The 20,383-nt window shown below is 40.2% G+C and overlaps 1 protein-coding gene across 3 annotated transcripts in view; it reads left to right on the top strand.

Moving 5' to 3' along the window:
* Positions 1-20,383, top strand: part of SUCO (SUN domain containing ossification factor) — a 39,891-nt gene that overhangs the window by 11,900 nt on the left and 7,608 nt on the right. For 2 of the 3 annotated variants that reach the window (XM_030226694.2, XM_009098452.4), the window contains exons 3-18: positions 1,914-2,009; positions 3,282-3,427; positions 6,574-6,714; positions 6,888-7,038; positions 7,977-8,097; positions 8,330-8,454; positions 8,913-8,980; positions 9,604-9,711; positions 10,632-10,737; positions 12,647-12,667; positions 12,898-12,953; positions 13,877-13,968; positions 14,445-14,510; positions 16,754-16,828; positions 18,034-18,130; positions 19,056-20,210. In XM_030226694.2, the coding sequence (XP_030082554.1) occupies positions 1,914-2,009; positions 3,282-3,427; positions 6,574-6,714; positions 6,888-7,038; positions 7,977-8,097; positions 8,330-8,454; positions 8,913-8,980; positions 9,604-9,711; positions 10,632-10,737; positions 12,647-12,667; positions 12,898-12,953; positions 13,877-13,968; positions 14,445-14,510; positions 16,754-16,828; positions 18,034-18,130; positions 19,056-20,210 (2,624 nt within the window). The remainder of the gene's footprint in view (positions 1-1,913; positions 2,010-3,281; positions 3,428-6,573; positions 6,715-6,887; positions 7,039-7,976; positions 8,098-8,329; positions 8,455-8,912; positions 8,981-9,603; positions 9,712-10,631; positions 10,738-12,646; positions 12,668-12,897; positions 12,954-13,876; positions 13,969-14,444; positions 14,511-16,753; positions 16,829-18,033; positions 18,131-19,055; positions 20,211-20,383) is intronic. The other variant, XM_018923498.3, reaches the window with a different exon arrangement.

The following is a 20,383-nucleotide window of genomic DNA, read 5'->3' as shown; positions in this document are numbered from 1 at the left end:
CTTCCATCTGTGTTGAATTAAAAACAATGTACAGATGATTGTTATCCTAAAGAGAAGATTTAAGATTAATTGGTTCAAGTCAGTATTTATCACTTTGCATTCCTTGTGTTCAAGAAAAATTAAGAAGGCTAAAATGTGTTTCTGAAGGGGTATAATAAATAAGCTGTGGTCCCTTTCATTTTTACTTTACTCAGCTAACTGAGTAAACCTACTTAACTTTAGGTTAATTGAGTGTAATTGTCCCACCCTGATTAACTCATGGCATCTTGCATTGCATAGTGAGTTCCCAAGCTGTTGAGTCAGAAAATCATGGTAATTCCAGTCATTTATTTATTTACCCAGGTACAGAATCAGTCCTATTCTAAACAGGGGGGTAGTATTGATACATTGGTTTTCCTATTTCCTTCTGCAATCTGTAGTAGTGTTGATCACAGTCCTCATTCCAAAAAAGCTTTTATATGCTACAGCAAACTTGGAAAATGTGTGTGGAGCATTCTTGCTGACTTTAATGGAGAGCTGTGTGACCATAAAAAATCCCTTTAAATATTGTAGGTTTCTTAAGCATTGCACCAACTAGGGTAGCTCTATTTTATTGCCAGCTTATGCAGCCACATAGCATTCCTGTTCTTCTGGCTGCCTAAAAAGACGTTCTGCTTGAATTTAATGTCTGATGCAATAATACTGGAAAAATTAAGTAAGCTTTGAGACTGGGAAGCCACTGGTAAATGATTTCCTACTCTGCAGCATTCTTCCTTTCATTCTGTTACTATGGATGCATAGGTAAGCAGATTTCTGAACTTAAACCCAAAGATGTGAAAATTAATGTTAGGCTGTTGTTTTCACTCATTAAAGATCATCTCTTGGGTGGATGAGAAATCTTAAGCAAGTGTCTATTACTCCTAATTAGGCTGCTGGAGCTGTCCTGCTCCAGAGGAGCAGTTCTGCAGCCCTTGATCAGCTTGCCTTAGATCAGTTGTCTCTTCAGCCATTGATGCTATTTCATCTTAGGGACTGGGAAGTGAGTTAATAGTATTTGGGGGAAAATGTTGTTCAGTTGTCTCTAAGGTTTGTCAGCTCAGATTTGTAGCTCCTGCACTTCAGTGGATGCCTTAATTCTCTCAAATTAATACCATGTAGTGTTGTATAGCACAGCAGCCCATTTTGGGTCTGAACACTGGCATTTGCAGTATTTGGCCACAGGATTTTAAATAGCCCTCAGAAAACAAAATGGGTATAAATTTCTGCCACATTTCTTGCTGTATTTTAAAGGACTGCTCAAAACCAGCTTGCATATTTTGTAGCCGTGACTTAAAGTTTGAAGGGCAAGTGTAAATTCTTGCTAGTTTTAGTCTGGTGGGTTTAAAACTTTTTCCCCTCAAGTGATGATACTTTTTATTTTGTGGTTTCACTGCACTTGATGGTGAATTTTTAACTGTAGAGGAAAAGGTTGCTTTACAAGGTTCTGGCAGATTTGTGTAATTGCTGTAGTTCTGCTGATAAGACTGCTACAACTGAAATGTGCCACGTGTAATTTTCTAATGGTTGTCTGATGCAAGTCAGCTTAGAATTTTCTTTTTCTCTTCTTTTGGGCAGCAGGGAGATAGGGGAGGGTTTGTCAACATGTGAAGTCATAGTATAATGAGGAACTCTTCTGAGCAAACAAACTGAATTAAAACAGTGTAAAATGGTCTTTTCAGAGAAGATTTAACTGAATCATTTTACCTTGCTTTAATCTTTGTGCAGATGAGATTTGAAACACAGGTGGGCAGGCAGTGGTTCTGAAGATTAATGTAGTTTCTTGTTGCTGTGCTAGTGGAAGAAGTGCTGTCAGTGTGTCCCAGAGGTAGCTGCTCTGGCTGGGCATGGAAGCCTGTGGCTGCAGACTGACTGATGTTTTACATTCAATCTCCCAGGGAGAAGAGGCTGCTCCCAGCCTGGAGCCTGAGGACTCCAGCACACGGAGTTACTCTATGGAAGAGCTGCTCAATGACTTGACAAAATCTGACCAGGCAAGGCTTTTGTTTCATTCACTGTCTTCATGCAGTCTTCAAATGCTTCTTGGATTTCAGTCTTTCATTTTGGTTATCTAAACTTCATAGTAACCATCTCTCCCATTTCACCTGTGCACTGGGTAGCTGTCAGACTCGTGTTTCCAGTAAAAGAGAAAATGTGTGAGCTAACAGACTTTGCATTTTCTATGGGCATAAATAATGAGTAATTTAGTATTTGGAGGTACTGACTAAAAACTTTCCAAGATAAATTAAAATTGAATGTTGTAGGTATGGATGACTGTTTATAAATAAAACATAAGAAGTCTTTTGTGTGAGGTCTTTTGTGTAGATCAGGCTTGGTGATTATAGCAGTTCATTTTAGCTCTGATCCTTCATGGCTTCTATCATTTTCATTTCATTTGTTAAAATGGGAAAAGGATTGTATCTCAGCTCTCTGCCATTGACACTGTTAAGTCAGTGCTTGGTGTTAAATGTTAGAAACCAACTGTTAAAGATTATTTATTTGATTACATATTTTGTTTTGTAGATTACAAGACGTACATAGGACATGCTTCAGATTATTTATTTCATGGTTTGGGTGTTTAAATCTGTTAAAACTTCCTGACCCCTTCATGTTTAGTGAGATGACTTAGAGTAATGTAGCTATTGACAAAAGATTTTTGTACAACAATATTTCCTTTTGCTGCAGGAGTTAATCTGACCTGTTTCAGTGTTTATATGCTCTTTCAGATTTACAAAGCCTTATTTTGAGTGTGCTTATGACAGCTGAAGTCGTAGAATAAATAAGACACAAGACTACTAAACACCTGTGAAAAGTGATTTATCTCTTTGTTCACTTACAGCTTGGAACAGGCTTTAAATAATTTTGGACCTCCACTAGAGTGATGAAATTAAAAGCCTTCTCTAAAATTTAGTTCAGGATGAAAACAATAAATTTAGTTGTAATGGAACTTGCAAATAGAACTGTTTCTTTTGGTTGCTGCAATATTCAAACTGCTTTTCTCATGGCAGTCTCTGTAGCAATGCATCATTGAGGAAGCTGTTGCACAGGCCTGCTCCAGTTGATATTTTTACATGTTCATTGCAGACCACAGAAGAGTATTGCAGCTATCCCAGAGTAGCACAGAATGCCACCTAGGTCTAGGAAGAAAGAAAATGAGTTTCTGGCAGAAATGCAAACTGTTAGAACTCCATATTAGATGTTACTGTGTGATTGCTTTTCTTACTCCATTGTTGAAAAATGTATATTCACCTGGAATGTTTTTACAGACAACAGAAATAAGTGAAACAAGCCAGCCAGAAGCTGTGAGTCCACCTTCAGTAGCTGTAAATGAAGCTTCCTCCAGCATAGTCCCAAGCACTGAAAACACTTCCAGTTCACCTACCTCAGAGATACCTCCAGTCTCACAGCCTGAGTAAGCTCTTGCAATTTTGTTCTTTTGGTCTTGAAGATAATCTCACTTACTCTGCTCTTGTAAAGATGTGTAGTAGGGATAAGATGGGATTGCTCCCCACAGTTGTTTTGCTGGTTTATGGTGTCAGTGCTCGTGGAGTGTGCCACCATTTCCTCAGTGTGTGGATGAACAGTTGTGCACTTGCATGAGGTGGAGCACTATTGCCATGATCAAAAAAAAACCAAGCCAACATGCTTAGATAATCTGTACTATAAAAGCCCTCAGGGCTTTACCATTAGGATTTCTGCCCTTCACAAATGTGCTTTCACATCTGTGTCAACAAGCACTGAGGCTGCTTCAGCAGTGACCTCTGACTTCAGTTAAGGAAGAACTCTGCAGAATTTTATCTTGGGACTTAGAAACAGAGAGTCTCATATTCTGATAATAAGAGACTTCTGACAAAATAGCAAATTCTCATATAAATGCATTGAAGGCAGTTTAGTTCTAGTGCTTAGTAGTGTATTGCAGAGCTGCCTCTGCTGCAGGCAGCTTTCTGGAGTCCATGTACTTCCTTTTGTTTCCCTTTTCATGTGGGATGTTGTGCTGTCACATGTGAACTGTAGTGTGGAAATTGATGTGTGCATTTTCCAAGGATTTTCACAAAGTCCTGTTGGGCTTTTGGATGTGTGCTAGGGGAAGTAAACTTGTTTCTGACTGCTGATAAAGAGGAAGTATTTTGTTGGATAAAAATTGAACACATTGAAAATGAAGTAGGCTTGTCTTTGGTGTTTTGAGATTAAGATTTCAGTTTTTCTGCTTTACCAAATTTAATTTCTTTACCATAGAAAAGGTATAGAAATGTTGTTTGTGGGCTGATCTTGCCTAGTTTGCCAGGGCTAACACTTAAACACATTTTGGTATTTCGTCAGTGTCTTTAATTGGAAGCCTTCCAAAATTTGCATTTTTTATAAGGCAAAACTGGAATGTAGCTTCAGCCTGTTCTTTTTATAGCTTTTTTTGACTACTCCACTGATTTATTTGTGTAATGTGTTGTAAGCTCTACTGTTGTCAGGTCCTAGAAGGAGACAGGATGTTATTTTCTTTGAAACATTCAGCTTGGTGTCTGGTAATTGTTGGAAATTGTCTGGCTGTCACAGCTGGGGAATACTGGAGTGCTGAACTCCAAAGACTTGAGCTGTGAAACAAATGAAAATAGAAACTTGGTTTGGAGCACCTGATGGATGAGTTCATGCTGGGCAGTGGTGTTGTGACACCAGTGCCATTTACAGGAAGAAAGGGCAGACCTGGTGTAGCAGAGAAGCTTACAAAATGATGTTTATCCATTATTTCTAACTTCAGCTCTCAGTAGTCACAGGTGGTCTCTTACTGAACAGATTAATATCCAAACCAGCTGTGGTCCAGTTCCATACTTAAACAAGGTCTTTAAAAAGACACAGTTGCATTTGATATCTTCAGACATTTTTTCCCTTTTTGCTGGTTTAGACGCTGATTCCTCACAGTGTAACCAAGTCCAACTCTCTCAGGTGTCTAATATTTCAGCAGAACCTCTTTGTCAAAATATTTTGAAAGAAATTGTATCCCAAACAAGTTTTACTTTGTAGTGAATCCTGTTTTAGAACAGCACTGAGCGTAACTTTTCTACCTAAGTCTAATCTGAGGAAAAATTACTGAAAAATAATCTGAGCTCTTTTTGTCTGGAAGTAAGGAACGTGCTGTGCAAAGTGAGCTTGAGAATGCATTTTAAAAATTAAGGCAAATCAAAGTATTCAAAGGAGAGGGAGCACTGCAGCTTTTAGACCTCAGCTTCTGCCAGAATTAGTTGAGGCCAGTCAGGTGCATCCTGAGAGCAGAGAATTTTTAAGTTCATTCTTGTCCCATATTTTATTCCATTGATAATTATTCATACTGTCACCTACCCACTGAAATGGAGAATATGTGCAGCTTTTCAGATTTGTGTAGTGGTCAGCCTTATTAGTCAGTAAAGAGTTGCAGGCAGAGCCAAACTGTGCATCTCAGATGGAGGCATTTTGGGGCATACAGGGTAAATACTCTCTGTTTATAGCTAATAAATTCTTGTGTTCATGATGTTTGTTAGATTTTGGGATACCTAGGAGTTATTTGTTATATACCACAGGAAATTTATCATATGAAACGTACTAAAATTGTCTCCCTGGGTTGGTTGCAGCTGCTTCTGTTGATAATTGTAGCAGTCAGGGTACCAAAAAGATCCCCTTTGAAGTTGCTGATGTGCTGTTTGTGTTTTGGCAGCTCTGTCATGATACTGGATTAACCTAGTTTGCTGCTTCCATTAAAGAAAGCTTATGTGGAAATTTAGAAGGCAGAGTAAAGCCTTTCCTTAGACCTTGCTGTAGCCTGGATCAGCATGGAAGTCATCCCTGTGCTGGAGAGGAGAGGACAGTCAGAAGTTATTACCTGAATGTTACTCTTTGTCCATCTTTTCCCCATCCATTCCATCATTCCTGAAGAGCAGAGGGGAGATTTTCTGTTGGGTTTGTGCCTCAGCATTTGTCTGAGGTGTGCTCAGCCTTTCTGGGGGCCAGGAGGTGAAGCAGTGGGCAGATGAGCTGGTTTGGGCTGTTGGTACAGCTTGGCTAATGCTCTGCTGGGCTCCCTGACTTTTATTGCACCAGCAAAAAAGAAGAAATACATTAGTAGAAAGGAACTCTGGCTGGCTCTGCTTTTCTCCCTCCTATTCTCCTCTAGTTTAGCCAATTTCTGTTCTCACTGCTGCCTCTTGACTTGGGAACATGAGGAGCTTTTAGTTGAAAGGGAAAAGAAAACTGCTGGCAGCCAGGTAACTATGAAGGTGTTGTTAGCTTGTAGTGATGCTGGGAAGAATTATCTAGTGCAGTGTTTGGTTAAGATGTTAGATGAGAGTTCTAGGAGGTGAGAAGCCTGTTTTGAGTTCCTTTCTGGGACAAACAGGCAGGAAAAGGAAATTCAGTTCTTTCATGGGTACAGCTGAGAATGCACTTCCACAAGTACAGCATGCTTCATTCTTCTTTTCTTAATTATTTCTGTGAGACTGTTGCTTTACTAAACCTTTCACTTATCTTTGTGGTTGATTGTCAGGGTTCCTTGTATTATCAGAAGGCTAAAAAAGGCTGTTGTTTGTTTCCCTTCAGTGCAATAGAGAATTCCCGTGCTGATATCCCTGTAGTCAGCTCTAGTGAAGCTGAGCAGTCAGAACCTGACTGTGATATTGGTGGGACACTTGAGGCTGACCCTCAGAGTGAGCCTTCCTCTTTTGTCAGTCCACCAGAGAGGTGAGTATCCAAGCAGGTTGTGTGTGACTCTGAATACTTCAAAGGGAGTTGTTCTATTCTGTGCTGGCTTTGCAACAAACATTTGCATGTGCTTGCTTATCTATGTACTTGTTTGAGTGTGATGCTGCATGTGGTGACCATGTTACAAATCCTGATACTCTTTAAACTTCCAGTCTTGCAGGCCAACATATAGAGAACATATCATCTTCACATGGCAAGGGAAAGAAGACAAAATCTGAGTTTGAGTCCAAAGTTTCAGCAGCTGAAAAGGGGGCAGATGAGCAAAAATCTGCTCTTAATGCTTCAGAGAACCTAAAAAGGGAGGTAAGTTGGTATCCCCTCAGTACACACAAGAGTAATGCCCTCTGCTTTTGTGGTAAAATATGTGGTGTGCTTTTATTCTGTCCCAGAAGCATCACTTGGCCCTTGTTACAATGGGATATGTAACTGGCCAGGCCTGCTGTGCTTAACTGTATGACTTTTTTTCATGCTCTGGTTGTGAGGTACTTCCTAAAGCTTGTGTTTTTTAATAAGACTCTTTTTAAAATCAGAATGACTAAGGCCATGGCAATATCATTTTTTGCTGGTTTAGGATCATGTTTAAGCTGTCACTTGGCAACTGCCTCTAAAATATTGTCTACGAAATAATCTCTACACTTGAAATGTCTGCCAAAAAATGTTCACTCATCTGGTGGTGTGCTGAATATGTTTGTACAAAGGAGAAAAGAAAACTTGAAATGGAATGATGTACAGTTTAGTTGATAGAGTTTTTGCTTTGTGAGGCAAGTCCAAAGCGCTTTTTCTGAGATACTTAAAAATGGTTCCTTTAATATTTAATAATTCTGCTGTTTTTGACGCGTTCAGAAATTCCTGAGAACCTCTGGAATTCTGTCATGACAAGCACTGATGTTTAAAGATTTTTGCTACAGGGAAAGCTCTCTTCATTAGGAAGAAGAAAAGCAAAAATTGGGAAGAAAATGCAGGTGTTGGAGAAGACGGCTTACATTTTATTTAAAATGTATTAACTTAGCCACAGAAATTGCCAGTATTTCAGTGAAATAATCTGTAATTCTGAGAGAAAATCATCACATGTTTTTTCTGGCTTATAATCTTGCTTACATTGGCTCTAAGTTGTTAACACGGGTGCAAATGATGTGTCTGCCCTTGACTTGATCAGAGCAGGCTTTGTTTTTTCAAGTTTATCTTTGTTTTCATTGTTGGTCCTGAAAAATATTCACAATCAGTGGTTCTTTCTTTTGCAGAAAGACTTTAAGAAGACAGGAGAAATTGACCCTACATCAGTAATAACTCCAAAGGACCCTGGAGACATTCCAACATTTGATGAATGGAAGAAGAAAGTCATGGAAGTAGAGAAAGAAAAGAGTAAGTTCAGGATTCATTAGTTTGGTCTAAATGCAGAGCACTGTCATCTCCTGCTAGAGCTGAATAGCAGGACTGTCTCCATTTGGAATGCAGCCTGGGACTTCATTTTTCTGCTAGAACTATGTAATTAATAGCTTTCATTATATAAAAGCAGTGAGCAGAAGTTCCCTGACAGTGCAAATACTGCTTGTTTGTGTGGTTTGTTATAGTAGCAATATTTTCTTGTTCCTAGGTCAGTCAATGCACCCTTCTGCTGTTGGTGGGCAGCATTCCACTAAAAAGGTCCAGAAAAACAGAAATAACTACGCCTCTGTAGAGTGTGGTGCCAAAATTTTGGCAGCAAATCCAGAGGCAAAGGTAAGCATTTATTAATTATTAGTGTTCAGGTTTTAGTGTACTGTTATGCAACAAAGTAGACTTAAAACTGAGCACTGGTTTGTGAAGTTGTTATTCTGTGTTTGGGTTTATTGGGATTTTGTTTAATAAAAATAGGATGTAAACAGTGATCAGTGCTTTTTTTAAAGAGGGATTGCTATAGAACTTGATGTCTTTTTAAATGAATTCAGAAAATGGGAGCAGAGTCTACTTCCTACAGAAACTGAACAGAGTTTTATTAAAGAGCTCACCACAGTAAATAATCCATGATTGCCCCAAAGTATGGCATATTGTGTCCTGGATAATTGTCTTGCTCAGAGTGTTGTTGATACTAGTCTACAAACCTAATTTCCAATATATTGTTGGAAAGAGAGGAAAAATCCTTGATGCTGTTGGTATCTACCATGCAATTTAAAATACAAATTATTTTCTTTTTACAGAGCACTTCAGCTATTTTGATGGAAAACATGGACCTTTATATGCTCAATCCTTGCAGTACTAAAATCTGGTAGGTTCCTGAGGTTTACATTTGTGGCAGGAGTGATTACAGTTTTCCATTGCTGTGGGACTGACTTGACCTTGATGTGTTGCTCCTTGGAATGGGTCTGTGAAGAACTCTGACAGAATTAGCACAAGATGATTTATTATGTCTTCCATCGAAATCTAGCTCTGGTACTGACAAGTAATATTAAGGTGATATTTATATTTATCTTAATATGTGTAAGTTTTGCATAATTATCTTATGGCAGATAAAGCACTTGAGCATTCAAATAAAGATTCTTGGTTTCTTTCCCTGACTGTCAAATAATTGTAGGACAGGTGAACAGAATTTACCATACATTAATTGGTACTTCAGGTATGATTTAAATTGTTTGCTGTCCTTAGTTTTTAATTCTGTGATTTGATGCCTTTGAGTACAAGACAGATGAAACTTGTGTAGCTGCAGGTGCTACTTGGAGTTATTTAAGGTGACGTTCAGAAAAACACCACCAGTGATTCTAATGGTGCAGCATTTTTATAGTGTCCTCCTTACACCCAGTGAAGGATGTGATAATGAGGGGAAGGGCTGAAGGTTTTAATTGCAAAAGGAAAAGTCCTTTCTTAAAAAAATATTTACTTTTTGTCTTTAAGGTTTGTTGTTGAGCTCTGTGAACCAGTGCAAGTAAAGCAGTTTGACATTGCAAATCATGAATTATTCTCTTCCACTCCTAAAGACTTTCTGGTGTCAATTAGTGACAGGTATGTTACCTGAACTCATCCTTCTGAATGAAAAAATGAAATAACTATTAGATGCAAGGCTTTATGAAGCATGATCTCTGTATGCTTGTTATTATGCAAAGCGTAATGTTATGTGAAGTCACATGGTTTTTCTTTGCGTATATTGTCAGTTGCTAGCAGGTTTTTTCCTTTGCCACCTTAAAAATTAAAAGGGAAAATGTGTTGAGGAGCAGAACTTATGCAGTAGCTGGGTAGTGGGTGGCAGATTATAAAATTCCTTAATAAAATGCTACTGAGTTTGTGGGCTCTCCCCTCCTTTGTCATTCAGACCATTTTCACATGGTTTGAGCTGTCTTCAATGCTGAACTATGTCCAAAACCCCACAGATTATTTAAAAAGAAAGGAAGAGTGGTACACCATTGAGAAGTTGGAAGGGGGTTAGAGTGTTGCAGGTTGGCCAGATGACTGCTTAGAGGGTGGCTTTAGGATCATTTAGGCAGTGCTGTGCCCCCACTGCTTTCTGCAGTGAGCAGGCATTCAAAGGGCATCAGGAAAACTCCTTTTCTTCTTGGATGCCTAAAGCATCCAAGACTTTGAACACTTGTTCTGTTGTGCAGTTCTAGCTCTGCCCAGTTTTCTGCTGCCTGCTTACAGTAATGCAGCCTGCCAGGTGTTGTGTTCATCTGGGGGGCTTCAATCTAAACTGGCTGAATTTCAGTGACTGAATAAGTCTGGGATTTTGTGCTTCAAGGGGTTGCACACTGCTGTCATTGTGTGAGGGTCCTGCTGAGGTTTTGAGTTGGGAACATTGCTGCTGCCTTGCAGCTGGAAAGAACAAAATGTATTTCTGCTCTGGAAAGGCATTAGGAAAAACTTCTGTAAATACCTGTAAACAGAGAGTTCCTGCATTTAATTACCTGACTCCATTGTTTCCTTTCTAGGTATCCAACAAACAAATGGATTAAATTAGGTACTTTCCATGCCAGAGATGAGAGGAATGTCCAGAGCTTTCCTCTAGATGAACAGATGTATGCAAAATATGTGAAGGTAACTCAATACTGCAGAAGCATCCATGCTCCTCAGGGAAGGAAGGGTTTGCTGGGTTTCATCTGTATAACAGCATCCCAAGAAATGTGTTATCAAAGCCTGCTGCCTTACCATTAATTGCCCTTGGTTAATTAGTGGCCCCAGCTGGGCTTGTCTGGGTGCTAAATCCTTGTCACAGTTGTGACTTTGCTCACTTTGGTAATTGAGAGGATCTTGGGAAGCCCCTTGGGTCCAAGTACATACTTAGCTGATACCTGAATTAAGGAAAATCTAGACAAAGTTCTGTTCTATTTGACCTACCCAACTGTCCCCTTCTGTAAGAGCAGAAGAATCTTGACCTATTTTGTTTCTTGGCTTTAAATATATATACATATATCTTTATCTACCAATTTAGATTGATTTGTGGATATACACACACTGCCCACTCAGTCCCTGGAGCACAGATCACAATATGCCTATTTCTTGTTATTTTTGTACCATGCTGGGCTGTACAGTTTAGTGAATCTGAAAGTGTGCAGGGTTGCATCTTGGTTCTCATTAAGAGACTCAAAGTGCAGTTGTCCAGTTATTCAACCATAACTCTGACTCAGGCAATTATTTATGCTCTCTGCTACTGGAGCATTGTCATGATACCTCCACCTTCAAAACAGTTTGCATTAAGCTATCTTTACTCAGGAGACTCAGAGGGAATAAAACCCCATAAATAATTAATGTGGTACTTGAACTTGGATAAAAGCTTCTGTGAAAATATTGGGTTGTAGTGAAGGTTTAAATTCAAATAAAATACAGACCTTTTAGGTCCTCTTCAGTCATGTGTTATCTTCCAATTATGGTATGGCCAAAAAAAAAAAAGGAGATTAGTTTGTGCACCTTAATTATGTTTTGTGATTTTATGAAAAAGTAGCTGTGAATGACAATTTTCTAACTTCTTTACCTAGAAATTCTGCATGAGTCATAGAACAGAGATTTCATATATTTTTAATTCTGTTTTCTGGTTGAATTAATTAATGCCTTAAGGTAGCTGCCATTGTCACTGAAGTGGCAGAATTCCTGTAGATGCTGCAGCACTTAATCCCTTGGTGGATACAGTGCTCTGCCTTGAATAATACAGTGTGGTAAAATTTCCAAAGGTTTTTTTTCACTTCATAGTGCAAAAAGTAAGCAAGTTCTAAGTGTGTCTGGTCTACAGAATGAGTCCAAAATATTTTGAAAGTTAAATCTTTTGAAGTGGATTACTGAATTTGTATCAAGTACAATGGGATTTTTGTGGGATTATTTGTCTTGGTCTCACTTGCAGATTATTCCAGTCCTTCAGCGGTAGCGTCTACATAGTGGTTTAATAAATGCTTGCAAATTAAATTCAGATTAAATAATTACCAGTGTGTAGTCAAGGTTGCACTAGAAATACACAGATGTCTGAAGCTCTCAAGTCTGTCATCAGCTGCTCTGTTTGTTACAGTTGTGCTTCTGTAAATGGAAGGATTTTATAGTGAGTTGCAGCAGTACATAGAGAGTGCATGCTACCTGGGGTTTTTTTTCCTTTTGAGTCCCTTTCTGTAGTCTGTGTTCTTTGAGGGAAAAAGATACACTTAGTACATTTAACACACTTCACTATTCTATCTGCAGTCATGCTGCCCTGAAAAATTGAATAACTTCAATTGCCTAATAAAACACTTGTTGCATGTTACCTTCAATCTGCAATGCACAAGGGCTAAATGAAATCTTGCTATCCAAGGCAGATGAAGTTGTGTTACAACTTAATCCTTCCCAGCTTGTCCTCTTAGGCATTTATAGTACTGAATTAAACCCAGCAGGACTCTGTAGTTGCCTGTGGCATGTGTTCAGCCTTTGTACTGACATCTACTTTTTTGTTTTTTTGTTTTTTCTCCTTTCCTCTCTCTCGCTTCAGATGTTCATCAAGTACATAAAGGTTAGCAACTCTTCTTGTGGAGTGATGGATGCATGGGGCTGGGGGTGTTCTCTGCTGCGGCTCAGCTCTTTAATGCATGGCAAGAATAAATCTGGGCTTTTCTGCTCTGGGCAATCTGCAACTCCCTGGAGTCAACAAAACTTGCAATTTCAAGACTGAATGTTTATGTTCAGTGAACTTTTGGCCCGTGGGTCTTTGGACTTTTATTTTAAGTACCTTTTATTCTTTAGGTGGAGTTGATTTCACACTTTGGATCAGAACATTTTTGTCCTTTAAGTCTTATAAGGTAATATTTTGTGTTTTGCTTAATCTTTCTCCCTCCTTGCAGTGAGGATTAGTCTCTCTTAGAATACTTGGGCAACAATTCCAATTTTCAATTCCACTTATTGTAGGTATTGTGGATTGAAGTAGTTGCCTGACCTGCCTGCTGTGTAGTGTCTTTTATGTCTGTGTAAAGAAGCTTTGAATCTCTTTATTTGCTTCTCCACAGTGTCAGGAATAGTTTATATTTGCAGGGGGAGGAGGAAGCAGGAGCTTTGAGTAGTTTTAGAGCAGGACATGAGCATTTCAAGGCTGACCAAGCAAAGCAGGGAACAAGTGGTGAGCTAAAAAGAGCAGGTGTGGTGAGTGCTTTTTGGAAGCTGCTGGGTTGTTTGGCACCACAGATGAATGCAGTCAGTAATGTTTGTAAGAGCTGAGCAGAAACACCTGTGAATTTTTAATTCAGAGAACCATCAGCCTCTGTACTGCTCCTAAAAACCAGGTTTTGAACCTGGGACGTCTCTAATGTTGCAAGTCAAACCTTATTTTTAGTCCACAAGTCTGCTTTACATTGATTTAATTTTGGCAGAAGAGGTCAAAGAGAATGTGGCATGTAAAGGGAGGTAGTTCTGAAGAGATATTCCTAGAGCAAGTCAAAGGTGAAACTGAAGAGGAGGCATAAGAGCTCATGCACAGCCAAACACAAGGAAGTCTAGGTGTGAGTTTAAAAAGAAGAAAAGACTCTTTGGAATTAGAATGAGAAACGGGATCTTGTTTAGGTTCCTTGTATATACAGCTCAGAGAAAATAAACATCCCTGCTGCTTGGTCTTGCTTAAGTGACTGCATCTACTGTATCTCATTTACTTGTTACATAAAGTTAATACTGCTTATCAATTATGTCACATGATTCCTAATACGAGGTTTTTATTTTAAAACTTTGATCATAGAGTATTTGGTACTAGCATGGTTGAAGAGTATGAAGAAATAGCTGATTCTCAGTATCAGTCTGAAAGACAAGAACTGTTTGATGAAGATTATGGTAAGTAAATATTTTGTGCATCTTTACCCATTCAGACAGCTCTTGTGCTATTGGTGGCTCATCACTTCCTGCATCTGATGAAAGATTTGACTGTTAAATTTACTTGTTGACAGTGTTTCAGCATTTCTTGGCTTTTCCAACAACCCTTTGAAGTTTTAAACAATGTGTTTAAATGTAACTACATAGAGGGTTGCTTTAAAATTATAGTTATAAGTCTCTGTTTGACTTGGCAGAATAGACAATTACTTCACGTGCTGACAGTGGGAAAGGTTTACTAAAATAAAGCAGCTTACATGGAAAGTTCTATTCTTAGTGTCCATTTCAGTTCATAATATCTGACCTCAAGCTTTCTGTAGTTTTATTTCCACACTGTCAAGTTGACATCATTGAATGACATGGTAAATCTTGAGGTTCATATTCTTTGCCCATGACAGATGAAATTCTAATAGTCATGAGTTGTTCTTCTTTATACATAGATTATCTATTGGATTATAACACAGGGGAAGAAAAATCTTCAAAAAATCTTCTTGGTTCTGCTACAAGTGAGTATGATTTATTAGAAAATGTTATTTCTGTGCTTAAAACCAGATGTGCTGTTTGAAAGTGAAATGACATTTTGTTGTGCAGCATCTACAACTTTATTCTGCTGAAGCAATTTGTGATTCTTCTTTATTTTCATAGGAATAATTAAAAATTTGGAGTTGGGGGATCGTTCTTAGTGCTCTAAAAATGAATTTTCAGTTTGTAAGGATATCTATTTATTGAAACTTTTCTGTACTTAAAGGTTCTGAATACTGAAGATCATGTAAAAGTTGCATAGGGCTGTAAATGGCCAGTACTAAAATGTTGTAGAACTGTAATTATATGGAGATTGGAAATCTGTGTTTAGTTAAAATGCCTAACCTGCAGAAGGCAATATAAAGACTTCCTTTGTACAACTTTAGGGGGAGAGAATGATGGAGAATACTACAATTTCTGATATGGCTTTTGTAAATACTGTAACCTAGGCTCTTCATAAGGGCTGTGTATTTTTTTGAGAGAACTAAAGGTTCTTGACTGTCTCCTCTGACTTTTCCCATTGGAAAACCTCCATGTGTAGGGTTAGTTTGGCTGAGAATCCTGGAATATTCAATTTTAATGGTAGTTTTCACTGCTGCATTATTCAGGATGGTGTCACCTCCACACACCACTTCCTAAGGAGCTCTTGCACTGTCCCACTCTTCCTTCTGTCCCAGCTAATGAAGATTTGTTATTCCAGTGTAGATCTGCACTCAGTTCATGCTGTTTGGAGTCAGGCTTTGCTTTCATCCTGTAGTGGATCAGAGCCACAGAAATCTTTCATACTTTTCCCTAGAATATTGTTGTCTCCTGAGAATAAGGTCATGGCTAGGAATATTCAGAGCTTAGAACAGTTTTCCAAAGGGAAATGGATAGTGGAAAAGGCAGTTTATTTCTACATGTGCGCCTCTCACAGATGAGATAAAGCAGTAAATTCTTCCCTGACACTGCTTCTCTCTTCTTTGTGACTTTTAAACTTCTGTCTTCTAGCTATCTTGGTGATGCATATTCATTCACATGATCTGTCTGCAAGGGCAGTCTTACAAGTTTCTATTCACTGTCTGAAAAAGGCAGTGACTTTCTATTTAATTTTTTTAGACTACTAAAGCTTAGATTAAAAGATTTGAAACACCTGTTGCTGATGGTGCTCAGCTGTCCCTCTAATTCACTGAAATGTTGCAGTGACCAGTATTTAGTTCTGGCTGGTGGGTTTTGACTGAGAGCTTTCCTCTCTGTCAGGGTGGTCAGTGCTCCCCTTTTGGAAGGAGTAGAGTTTGTGGGAATTGTTTTTTAGTGTTTTTTTTAATATGCATGTAGACAAATGTGACAGTTTTCCATTTTGCATCTTAAATGTAGAATGAGAAAGAGGGTCCTCTGAGGAGGAGGTGGGGGGTTCTCAGACAATCTCATAAGAAGCATTCTGCAGCCTTGTCCTCTCTCCTGCCATTCTCCCACATTGTAAAGCTTCTATACCAACTCTGTATTCTTCATTTTCTCATTTTTGTAAGAAACCATCCACAGCTCAAGTTCAGCATCTTTTGGCTGTTGTGACTTTTCTCATCATACATACCCAGATGGATTAACATAAATCAGGAATGCAGCTTCTGGCATCACCTTCTGCAATTTCATTTTCTAGAGGAAAGGCAAACCAAAATTTTGAACACAGCTTCTTGGAGCCCAAGGAATTTGTCATTGCTGCTAAAATGCCTCTCTATGATGACCTTGGCCATATGACATACACTGCTATATGTTGCTGGGTGGGGGAGAAATGGGCAAAAACAAGCCAGCTTCTGTGTGTTTACAATATAGTGCTCTTTACCTGCTCCTCAGCTTCTAAATAAGCCTGGCCATTATGTTTGTTGTCAATATCAAGACTAAAGAGTAGCTGTATTTAATTCAGTGCTGATGTAGAGCAGGACCTCTTGGAATTTACTTCTGTGAATTCAGAGGGGAGAGGAACTGTTCTACTTAACAGCTCCTTAAAATAAATATAAGTGTAAGGCAGATCTGTGGGTGTTATGGTGCAGGTTTTCAAATACAGGTTTCTAGCTTATACATTTACCTTTAAAAAAACCAGCTGCCTCCAGTGTAATAGAATCACCAGATATTATGTCCTTACACTGTGATTAATTTCAAACAAGTATGGTAAAATAGCAAATTTCTTGGTGCTGCTGAGCTCTGGGCCCTCTGAGAATGCCCTTGTTGAGGAGTTGTTGTTCTCTTTTAGATGCTATCCTGAGTATGGTGAACATTGCTGCCAATATGCTTGGAGCCAAAACTGAGGAGTCATCTGAAACTGAAGGTACTGTAGTTTTTTAGATGAAAATCTGTCTCTGTTTGGAAAGACAGGAGTCTGCTAGGTAAGGCAGGAGCCTCCCCTGAAATGGAGAATGTAAACCCTCCCCACCCCTCCAAATTGCTATAAATTTTAAATTAAGGGGCTCTCAGTCAAAAAATATGGGAGCAGAAAATAACAGTTCTTTACTAGGGAAGGAAATAAAAGGATAAAATTAACATTGCAGTAAACCAAAAGCAACACTGACAGAGCCAGAACACAGCCTGACACCCTGTGGGTCAGGGTGTTGGTAGCAGTCCAAATGGAATTGTGGCTGCAGCCCTCCTGCAGTGTCAGGGGTGGTTCTGCTGGAGCAGGGATCCTGCAGAAAAGGGTGGAATCTTCCTCTGAAGATCCAGTGGAAGAAGAGGCAGCTGCTGCTCCTCTGGGAAGGAAATCCAGTGGAGAAGCTGTGCTGGTGTTCCAGAATCTCCAGATTCCATCTGGGTAGGAATGCTTGGCTCCTCCCTCTGGGCTCCCATCTCCCAGTGGGATGCTGTAGTTCTTATCAGCCATGCAGTGACATTCAGTATCCTGTTATCAGCAGGTGTCCCCCCAGAGGGAGGAGTGATTGTGATCACTGAGAGAGATAAGGCAAACTGCCCACTTGACACACCACAACTGCCATACAGGTGGTTGATAGAATACATCTTGCCTTGCAATCTGGAACAAAAGCGTTATGGAAAGTGCATTTCTTTGTTAAGTTGGGGTTTTTTTTTGGTGAGGAGTTGGATAGTCTGTCATGGTTTAAATTACTTTTTTCACCTTTTGTGACATATCTGATTAGTATCATAGAACCTAGTGACTGTGAAAAGTGAAACAAAGATGCTGAATTTGCTGAGAAGAAGACCTATACAAAGATTACATGTGCTTATTCAGCTTTATTGGAGATCTTTACTCTCTGTGTTACCCAGCTGGAGTTGTCCTAACTTGCTGCTTCTTTCTCTGAAGTATTTTGGGACTGTTCACAACCCCATAGTGAAAAACTGTCAGTAGCATTTCATTCAGGTAACATTGGATGGCATCTGCAGTTAATTTGGTAGCACAGTTAATCATCAAAAAAACCCCACCAATAATAAACCCAGATCTCAGAATCTGTTGAAAACAAAGGAGCCTCTGCCTGAGCAAGTGGACAGCAAGTTTTCACATTCACATTTTCCTCCTTTGTGCAGCTGGGAACAAAAGTGTGTCTGAAAATGTCACTGCCACCCCTGCAACTTCAACAGCTGCACCAAGACTGCCTGAACCAACACCTGTTCCTTCACCAGAGTAAGTGACTGCTCTTGGGGTGTTTGTAATGTGCTCCAAGCAGAGACCAACATGGGCCAGTCTGCAATCCTGGGTAGTAGGATGCTCAGATATGGCATGCAGACTTAAACAAGGGAAGAAATAAGTATTTGGTAAAATCTGTATATTGCAATGGCACTAACCAGAGACATAAAGTGTTTTTGTTGCTGTCTGTTACAGCTATGTCCATTGTGGTGCATTTTGTTTTGATACAGAAACTGGTTTCATATTGGTCCAGGTTTTGTGGTCTCCTGCAAGGGAGACCAATTAGGAATATAAAATGTGTTGCTATAAACTTCTGGTTTGTATAAACTTCTGATTTGGAAGCTTATACTTTGGTAGACTTCCCTTGATGAAAACATATATGCAAATGTACAGAGTGAGCTTGAGATAAGAAGCTCTGTATAGAGTCTGTTTCTTAGTAATTACAATTGCTGATAATTAGGCTGCTTAAGGCCAAGACCCTGCCTCTTAAATGTTAAGACATGACTTGTGCTGTATTTAGTGGCTTTACAGTTTTCTATCATTCTTGCTGAGACACTCAGGTAGGTGAGTGGGAATGTTGTGATTCTTGCATTTGAGGATTGCATCAGTAGAGTAAGATGCTTGCTGTGTGAAAAAGAGGATTTGAACTGGTGGTTTTTTTCAGGGGTGAGGGAAGGGACAATATCTAATTGAGAAGGCTTGCTGTTTAAGAGGCAGGGTTTGAAATAATTTGTTTGCTTATTGGGACTGAAAATCACCAGAGAAAATGTTACCTTGCAGAATTTTTTTTTCTGTCTCAAAATTGGCTTTTGGTCACTGGACTAAGCCTTGCTAATTTTCTGAAAGACTTATTTTCACAGTCTTCTATAGCAGGGATGTAAAACTATTGAATCAACACCTTGTCTTTTTAACTCTGTTGTAGACTTGTTACTACAGATATTCCACAGATAGAGAAGGAGCAATTAATGGTGGATTTGACTAAAGAAAGCCCAATTGTTCAGCTAGTGCAGGAGTATGAAGAAGATACAAGCCAGTCCACAGTAACTTTGCTGTCCAGTGATGAGCAGGAAGAGGAGGCAGCAGCATGGTTTGAGCTGGAGACAGAGAAGTACTGCAGTGACATGGCAGCAGTGTGCTGCATTTCCACCTTCTCAGAGTACCTGCTGAAGTGGTGCTCGGTTGCAGCAGCCGTGCATCGGCAGCACAGTAAAACTGGAGGGGAAGAGAGGCCAGCTCACCCTGTGGATGTGCAGCAGCCGCAGCCAGCTCTGACTGAGTCTGCCCACACAGCAGCAGAGGAGCCTCTGCCTGAGCAAGTGGACAGCAAAGCTGAGAAACCCCCTGGGTCTGCTGTTGCAGTTGATTTCAGTGCAGTCCACGAGGAGATAAGCAATGAGACCACAGAGTCCATTGAGCTGGAGCCCAGCCATCCTCAAACTGTCTCTCAGTCCCTCCTTCTAGAAGTTACTTCTGAAGTGAAGCCATCCCCCACCACAGACATGGTGCTGGAGCCTCCAAAAGAAGACTCAGGCCAGGTAGCACCAAGGGTGACTCCACAGGTGGATGTCCCAGAGCTCAGCACTGAAATGGAGAAGGCTGAGAGCTCTGCTGTAGAAGAAAGCCCCGAGCCCAGTGTGACCACTGAGGTAAAGGAGGTGAGCACAAGAGAGCCTGTTGCTACCCCAGTGATTCCAAAGCCTACAGAGACTGTTCTGCAGCCTGAGAGCACAGTGGATGTGGTAGCCAGTGATGCTGTGGAAGGGAAGGAGAGCACTCCAGAAGTGCAGAAACCTGCTGTGCCTCCTGCTGAGCCTCCTGTGCCTGCCGAGACAAAGGAGGATGAGCAGGTGGCAGAAGAAGTTCTGCTGGCACTCCCAGCCTCAGGGGGGCCACAGAGAACAGCCACAGATTTCTATGCTGAGCTGCAGAACTCCACAGAGCTGGGCTATGCCAACGGGAACCTGGTTCATGGCTCCAACCAGAAGGAATCTGTCTTCATGCGCCTCAACAACCGCATCAAGGCCCTGGAGGTCAACATGTCCCTCAGCAGCCGCTACCTGGAGGAGCTCAGTCAGAGGTGAGGCTGAGCAGGGCTGGGAGGGGTCCAGGCTGTGAGGGACAGGGGAGCTTGGGCAGAGGGGAAATTGTAAGGGCTGAGCTCTTGGGGCCTGATCTGGCCAGCTTTGGACCCTCGGCCCCTCTCAGCCTTACAAGGACAAAAGTAAAAGACTCGAGGAGCTCTTTCCTCTC

The sequence above is a fragment of the Serinus canaria genome, chromosome 8 (assembly GCF_022539315.1).
Source record: "Serinus canaria isolate serCan28SL12 chromosome 8, serCan2020, whole genome shotgun sequence".
Classification (NCBI taxonomy): Eukaryota; Metazoa; Chordata; class Aves; order Passeriformes; family Fringillidae; genus Serinus; species Serinus canaria.
Note: the sequence above shows the minus strand (reverse complement) of the source record. Positions and strands in the feature narration are given on the sequence as shown.